Source organism: Oncorhynchus tshawytscha, linkage group LG08 (assembly GCF_018296145.1).
Source record: "Oncorhynchus tshawytscha isolate Ot180627B linkage group LG08, Otsh_v2.0, whole genome shotgun sequence".
NCBI classification, from domain to species: domain Eukaryota; kingdom Metazoa; phylum Chordata; class Actinopteri; order Salmoniformes; family Salmonidae; genus Oncorhynchus; species Oncorhynchus tshawytscha.
In genome coordinates this window covers 2192574-2201068 of record NC_056436.1, presented here as the reverse complement: position 1 = coordinate 2201068, position 8495 = coordinate 2192574, and the positions used below count along the sequence as shown (strand labels likewise).

Genomic DNA, 8495 nt, shown 5'->3' with positions numbered 1-8495 from the left:
CATTGAGTCCTGATGACCTTAATCCTCATCCATACTGCAGTCCACCGACAGTGAGTAGTGAACGTGTGGATACCTGTGTTGTACGCACACCAGAGACGAGTTCAGCAGGAACGTTCACATAGAAATATGCTCTGTAGAACAAACATGTCGGTTCTGTTCATGGCATTTCTATCTGCAACGTTCAACAACTGAACCGTGGCCCGGTTATGAAACTGAAGAAAAAATGATCTTAGAATTGTATATGTTTGTATATGTTTCCTCAAAATGCAGAACAGAAGCAGCCTTTAGTGTGAATGACCTATGATGTAATAATAGCCTTTACATTATGTCACAATAACAACACAAACAAAAACCTTTCTCAGCTCCGGCTGCTGCAAGTCACATGCACCAAAGAGCATTAGATAGATGAGACATTATGAGATCAGAGAAGCCGTATATGATGCAAGATGGAACACCACCGATACAAGTCAAGTGTCATAAAATCTGTTTTTTCTCTGCATCACCGACCGTCGACTCAAAACACTCCTCTCTTGCTGTTGTTGAAGAAACTTATCAAATACTTTTAGTCCTTTGGGGGGGTATTTTTCTCCTTGTAACATGTCATTATACTTCATAACTTGACATAATAAATAGGGTCTTGACTTTGGTCCTCAGAAAAGGGACACAGGGTATGGGGAGTAGAAGGGTATGAGGGTGTAGGAGGCCAGGGAATGTGGGGGGGGTGGGGGGGGGGCCAGGGGAGTAGGAGGGTAGACGGGTGTAGGAGGCCAGGGAATGTGTGGGGGGGTAGGAGGGTAGAAGGGTGTAGGAGGCCATGGGAGCAGGGGGCCAGGGGAGGAGGGGGCCAGAGGAGGAGGAGGGTAGAAGGGTGTAGGAGGCCATGGGAGTAGGGGGCCAGGGGGAGGGGGCCAGGGGAGGAGGAGGAAAGAGACATAAGTGGGAGTGGGGGGAGTCGGGGGGGGTATTCTCAGTCCTCAGAGGTGACATCAATGTCCTCTGAGCTGCCCTGCTTGGTGGCAAGCCTCCATCTGTTGATGTGGTGGTTTCCTTTCTTCTTCTGATGACAGTCAGGCCCCTCCTCCTCCAGCTTCTGTCTCTTGTATTTAGTCCTCCTGTTCTGGAACCACACCTTCACCTGGGGAGGAAGACGGGGACATTAGAGACATCTATATTCTGGACCACACCTTCACCTGGGGAGGAAGACGGGGACATTAGAGACATCTATATTCTGGACCACACCTTCACCTGGGGAGGAAGACGGGGACATTAGAGACATCTATATTCTGGACCACACCTTCACCTGGGGAGGAAGACGGGGACATTAGAGACATCTATATTCTGGACCACACCTTCACCTGGGGAGGAAGACCAGAGACATCTATATTCTGGACCACACCTTCACCTGGGGAGGAAGACGGGGACATTAGAGACATCTATATTCTGGACCACACCTTCACCTGGGGAGGAAGACGGGGACATTAGAGACATCTATATTCTGGACCACACCTTCACCTGGGGAGGAAGACGGGGACATTAGAGACATCTATATTCTGGACCACAGCTTCACCTGGGGAGGAAGACGGGGACATTAGAGACATCTATATTCTGGACCACACCTTCACCTGGGGAGGAAGACGGGGACATTAGAGACATCTATATTCTGGACCACACCTTCACCTGGGGAGGAAGACGGGGACATTAGAGACATCTATATTCTGGACCACACCTTCACCTGGGGAGGAAGACGGGGACATTAGAGACATCTATATTCTGGACCACAGCTTCACCTGGGGAGGAAGACGGGGACATTAGAGACATCTATATTCTGGACCACACCTTCACCTGGGGAGGAAGACGGGGACATTAGAGACATCTATATTCTGGACCACACCTTCACCTGGGGAGGAAGACGGGGACATTAGAGACATCTATATTCTGGACCACACCTTCACCTGGGGAGGAAGACGGGGACATTAGAGACATCTATATTCTGGACCACACCTTCACCTGGGGAGGAAGACACATTAGAGACATCTATATTCTGGACCACACCTTCACCTGGGGAGGAAGACGGGGACATTAGACACATCTATATTCTGGACCACACCTTCACCTGGGGAGGAAGACGGGGACATTAGAGACATCTATATTCTGGACCACACCTTCACCTGGGGAGGAAGACGGGGACATTAGAGACATCTATATTCTGGACCACACCTTCACCTGGGGAGGAAGGCAGGGACATTAGAGACATCTATATTCTGGACCACACCTTCACCTGGGGAGGAAGACAGGGACATTAGAGACATCTATATTCTGGACCACACCTTCACCTGGGGAGGAAGACAGGGACATTAGAGACATCTATCTAATTAAGGACATATATTTCATTTTATTGGATGGGTTCTCTAGGCTCCTCTATTCTGGGAAGAACCCAATTGCATACTCCTCTCAGTCCTCTCTCCTCTTCAACTTCTCAACAACAACAAAACCATTGGAGAAGAAGGTCTCTCCGTGGATGCTATGTTTCACTATTGTTTTTGTCGTGAAATTTGCCCCACAAAATATGCATTTAATGTGTTAAACAACCATATCATGATCATTACAAGTAAAATCTTCATAAATAGCTACTATTTGAAAAAAAAATAGCGCTAGAAAAGAAAACTGGTTGAATAGCTACACTCAACACCAAAAACTGTTCGCTGCATATTTTAATTTGCATATCAACACCAAGGTGACCAAGTCAATTGATATAACGATGTTTGGTCATGATGTCATTCTAATGTATTAGTTGTCGTTATAAGCAACTTTCGAGGCTGCCAAGGAGAGGGTAAGGGTATCCTATTGTAATTCATTAGAGTCCTAATGATGCTGGTGGCGATTCGTTTCACGGTGACATCCTCTGGAAGTTAGGTCGCTGACAGTCAGACGATACCTTACCATTATTGAAGATTTTTTTCCCCCGCGATTATTTGCATTCAACAACTTAATGTCATAGAGGCCTTCTTTTTTTTATAGTAGGTACATAGATTGTTTTAATAATAAATTGTATCCTGGAAAAACTAGCGAGAATAATGCAGGAGAGTATTTGTATTTATTATGGATCCCCATTAGCGCTACTCTTCATGGGCAGTGAAAGAGTTTGTATCAAAATGTCGAGTTATTCATTTGGATTTGACTAATATGTGTCATTATTTCACTGTAGGCTACGTTATGTTGGCGCTTTATGCTCTGCCTAAAGAATATCGTATTGTTTTGTTCATCAGGCTAGATCAACTATTTTTCCAATAAGAACCTATTGGAAATGGAGCTCACATGACCTGTTTTTAACTGATTATTAGATGACTCAGTGAACTTGACAATACATTTCTACAATCGCCTAGTCAGATGTTTTCTTATCGTAGGTCTTTCGCTAACAGGTAATTCCAGCGTAAAAATGTGTCGATATTGATTCTGTGTGAACTATAGTTCTAATTATACCTGCAGGAAAGAGCGAAAGTTTCCCAGACATTCGAATGGATAGCCTAATACAGTTTTTATACAACGTCAATAATAATTACAATTGAATATTAATGAAAATAACAATTACATTTTAGTTACAATAATATTTTAAATCATGGAGCCGGTTTAAAATGCTTATTTCACGGAATATAACGGAATAAGGACCCCTCCATCGAACTAATACATAATACACTGAAATTGTTTTATTTATTAATAACAACTAAATATGAATAATTTGCTGATTTATATGCTTGTTATTAAGGCTTATTACAAACTTGTATTAAAAATATATATATGTTGTTGAAGATATTTTATTTCGATGAAGAAGCAGGCTTCATAACCCTCAATTTATTAACGCAGTTTGCAGAATGCGTTTGGGCTGTATTACTAATGATTTATATATTCCCGAACTGTGTTCAATACAAATCTATACTGGGTAGAGATCTCACCTGTGTTTCAGACAGACTCAGACTGTTGGCCAGCTGTTTCCTCTCCGCTCCTACTACGTAATGATTCTTCTCGAACGCCCGTTCAAGCCGCAGGAGCTGCGACGGGGAGAAGGCGGTGCGGATCCGCTTGGGTTTCCGGGCGAACGGGCCGTGAAGGAGCATGCTATCTTGGGAAATATCATTTCCTGGGGGCAGAGAGAGGGAGAGAGAGGGAGAGGGAAATCACAGTGGGATTTAGATCGAAGCAGTGAACACACTGAGCAACACGAGGCGCGTTTTGATGTGCAGTGAGGTGGAAGAGAACAGCACACGCCCTGTTGGTTTCAAAGGCGAGTTTATAAACTCTTGGTGTAGTTTGAAGTATAGTCTATTCAGCGTTGTAATGTCTATACAGCGTCAATGTAGGCCTCAATTTAAACAGTAGACCTAGATGTTATAGACTTAATTGTTGCGATATGAAATCTGGGTCTACTGTTTAAATGGAGGCCTACATTGACGCTGTGTAGACATATATATGAGTCAGTGTTTAACTCAACAACGTCATGTGCCTTCTTTAAATTGAGAACACTATGAAACCTGTGTTCAAATATTGAGAATACTTGATCGTATGTGTCCAAATAGCTTATATTGTATAGCATACCTATTAAATGAAGTCACACAGGAACATTAGGGAGAGTTAGCCTAAATATAACCTCTCGTAAAATGTTAGATTAATCGACTGTAGTGCATATAGGTCCCTGTGTGTATTAAAAAAGCGGTTGAGACAAAAACATTTACAAGTGATGTGAGACATATAAATTGGCAGTAAAAAGTTGGCATAAAAATTCCAAATTTGAGAGAACATTTGGGAATAAAATCGTTGTGCACGATCGGCCCACTCACTCAGATAGTGGTTTCGTGTGATTAGGGATAAATTCACAGTGGGAGTAACCGCGTGACAAAGACAATATTTCCTTTGGCTGTGGCCCGATGTGTGGGGAAACCAGCCATGGTGCCGTGGGAAAATAGACTGGTTAGCTATGCACTCCGTTAACCTGGACTTCAGATGCACTCCGTTAACTTGGACTTTAGATGCACTCCGTTAACTTGGACTTTAGATGCACTCCGTTAACCTGGACTTCAGATCTAAAGGAAAACAGATTCCTACATATTTTATCATCTGTATCATTGACTTCACGTATACCTTTATTATAACAGGTGATATAACATGTTAGCCTGCTGTGCTATATATTTAGTTTAGAGGTTATTATAACAGGTGATATAACATGTTAGCCTGCTGTGCTATATATTTAGTTTACCTTTATTATAACAGGTGATATAACATGTTAGCCTGCTGTGCTATATATTTAGTTTACCTTTATTATAACAGGTGATATAACATGTTAGCCTGCTGTGCTATATATTTAGTTTAGAGGTTATTATAACAGGTTATATAACATGTTAGCCTGCTGTGCTATATATTTAGTTTACCTTTATTATAACAGGTGATATAACATGTTAGCCTGCTGTGCTATATATTTAGTTTAGAGGTTATTATAACAGGTGATATAACATGTTAGCCTGCTGTGCTATATATTTAGTTTACCTTTATTATAACAGGGAGTGCCACTGAGACAAAGGTCTGTTTCACAAGGAAACCCTGCACGCACACAATTCACAAAATAAATTACAATACAAATATACACAAATAAAATTGTTTAATAAAAAACACACTAATGGAAAACAATCAGCAAATATGTCCTCAATGAAACAATTGCAGCTGCCGGAGAGGCACCCTAAAATACCCTAAAATTGGAAGTGATAGGGAAGATGGGATGCATAGAAACTATAAGCTGATTTACCTACTAACTTTGTAGAGACCGAAGGAATTTGTTCACTGATATGAAAATTATAATGCAGATGGATATTTTAGCATGCAATAGCATGAGCTATCTTATCAATGTTGAAGAATTTTGGTGTGCATTTCTGGTTTGGTGAATTTTAGTGTGCATTTTTGGTTTGGTGAATTTTAGTGTGAATTTTTGGTTTGGTGAATTTTGGTGTGCATTTTTGGTTTGGTGAATTTTAGTGTGCATTTTTGGTTTGGTGAATTTTGGTGTGCATTTCTGGTTTGGTGAATTTTAGTGTGCATTTTTGGTTTGGTGAATTTTAGTGTGCATTTTTGGTTTGGTGAATTTTAGTGTGCGTTCTCCTCAACTTAATGTTGTTGTTGTTTATTGCGTTTTTTTATCGACATGTCTTCTCCTCATGGGAATGGTAAAACATGTGCTACTCTGCGTTGAGATGTTTTGTTTTCAAAACTCATTGACGTTTTCCTTTTTACCAAAGCGTGTTGTAGATAAGTACACTCTATCTCACATCCACTATAGATACTTATTTCCAGTGGTGGAAAAAGTACCCAATTGTCCCACTTGAGTAAAAAAGTTAAAATACCTTAATAGAAATAGACTCCAGTAAAAGAGACAGTCACTCAGTAAAATACTACTTGAGTTAAGATCTAAAAGGATTCGGTTTTAAATATACTTAAGTATCTAAAGTAAATGTAATTGCTAAAATATACTTAAGTATCAAAAGTATAAAAGTATAAATAAGTATAAATCATTTAAAAATCCATATACTAAGTAAACCAGATGCCACCATTTCCTTGTTTTGTTTTAATTTACGGATAGCCAGAGGCTCCAATACCCGCTCCAATACCCACTCCAATACCCACTCCAATACCCACTCCAATACCCACTCCAATACCCACTCCAATACCCACTCCAATACCCGCTCCAATACCCACTCCAATACCCACTCCAATACCCACTCCAATACCCGCTCCGCCAGATCAGAGGCAGTAGGACCCGAGATGTTCTCTTGATAACTGCGTGAATTTGACCATTGTCCTGTACTGCTAAACATTTCAAATGTAACGAGTACTTTTGGGTGTCAGGGAAATGTAAAAATGATTAATTTTTTTTATTACAATTTTCTTTAGGACTGTAATAAAGTAAAAGTAAAAGTTGTCCACATATACATTGTAAAGTAAAGTACAGATACCAACAACAACAAAAAAAGACTGAAGTAGTATTTAAAAGATTTGTACCTTTAGTACTTTACACCACTGACTATTTGTTTATGTTCACCTGCGGCTGAAAATCAAGGGTAACTATAAAGCCCATCCCTCGTTGTCAATAATATTGCAATAAAAACAAATATTAACTGATAATGTTTAACATAGATGAAAATGAATGATTAACATCATCATTATCGTAGCCTAATTGTTGTCAATCATTAATCTGTGAAATGGACATTTCTGAGCGCATGCAGTGTAGGTCACATAGTTTAGTCCTTTATTCTAAAAACACAAGCAACCCAGAGGCATTATTTTTCTTTAATTAACCTGTAAATTGGGCTGCTTGACATTGGCTATTGAGATTGAGAAAACAAGACACACAATCAATCAATCAATCATTTTACCTTGAAATCTGTGTCCGAAGAACCTGTTCCGTAAAACCCATGGGTAGAAGTTAAGAGGGTCTCGGTGTTGCGTCCCAAAGAAGTGTGCAGGGTGTTGTAGGTGGCCCCCTCCTAGCTGGTGGGGGTTCATGGTCAGCCCTGGGTGGTTGACTGACTCAGGGAACACCAGCTCCGGGTTCTGATACAGAGACCTGCCGGTGGGACTCTGGTACCCGTTCATGAAAGCGTCAGTGGGATTGGAATAAGTCAAAGCCGTCGGTCGGATGGGATCTTCCGTAGTTAGAGGGTTTTCTTTGGCCACCAAGGATTCTATCGTAAAACAGCGTTTACCCGCGGACGAAAACATCTTCCTCACTTCACGTATAGAGATCCAGAAAAAAAACAGAATATATCTTGTAACTTACTCTTTAAGCCAGTCACAATGGTACCCCTTCAAAAAGGCATAGTGAGCACCAACGGTTAACCTACGGTAGTGCCCCCCTGGACCGATGTTCTGAGCGGGAACCTTGAGCACCTTTTGAGTTAGTGACGCGACGCCTGATCCGCGGAGCTGCGTTTCGTGTCAGGAAGAATATGAGGCGAAATGTGTGCGTCAACGTTCTGGAACCCAGAGGACTGGGATGTGGTGCAGGCAAGGGGCAACGGGGCTGAAACTAAATGGTGCTGATTGGACGAGTACACCTGCCAATGAGTTCTCACAACTACCTGGCGCCTGGATTTAGGACAGAGGCAGGATTGGAGTTGGAGATGACGTACAGCAACTTCAAAAACAACAATAGGTTCATGTAAAAAGAATAATATAGTGACCCATAGTCGATTTTTTTCTTCATCGGGTGACATTTTGCTCATTGTATAAAGACAACACCAGCACAAATATTCAGGTTGAATATCCATGAACACATTTGTTATCACATTGAAATGAAATCAGTGTTTACAAGGTTGACAATGACAGTTCTCTCTCCATTAAAGCGAAGCCTATAATACCAATAATATGCTCATGGGAAAATACGTCAAAGCCTCCCGGTCATGAGTGACTTCAGTGCGCCATCCCGATGTTTCTATTTTTCCTCCTGTCTCCTCAGA

At 41.3% G+C, this 8495-nt stretch overlaps 1 protein-coding gene across 1 annotated transcript; it reads right to left on the bottom strand.

Annotated features, from left to right (window-relative positions):
- Window positions 1-950: 950 nt before the first annotated feature.
- Window positions 951-8017, bottom strand: emx1 (empty spiracles homeobox 1). The gene is made up of 3 exons (XM_042325053.1): window positions 7413-8017; window positions 3951-4135; window positions 951-1135 (listed from the first exon to the last, which is right to left on the bottom strand). Exons 1-3 carry the CDS (start codon window positions 7756-7758, stop codon window positions 968-970), a joined length of 699 nt encoding a protein of 232 aa, XP_042180987.1. The 5' UTR covers window positions 7759-8017; the 3' UTR covers window positions 951-967.
- Between the last annotated feature and the right edge of the window lie 478 nt (window positions 8018-8495).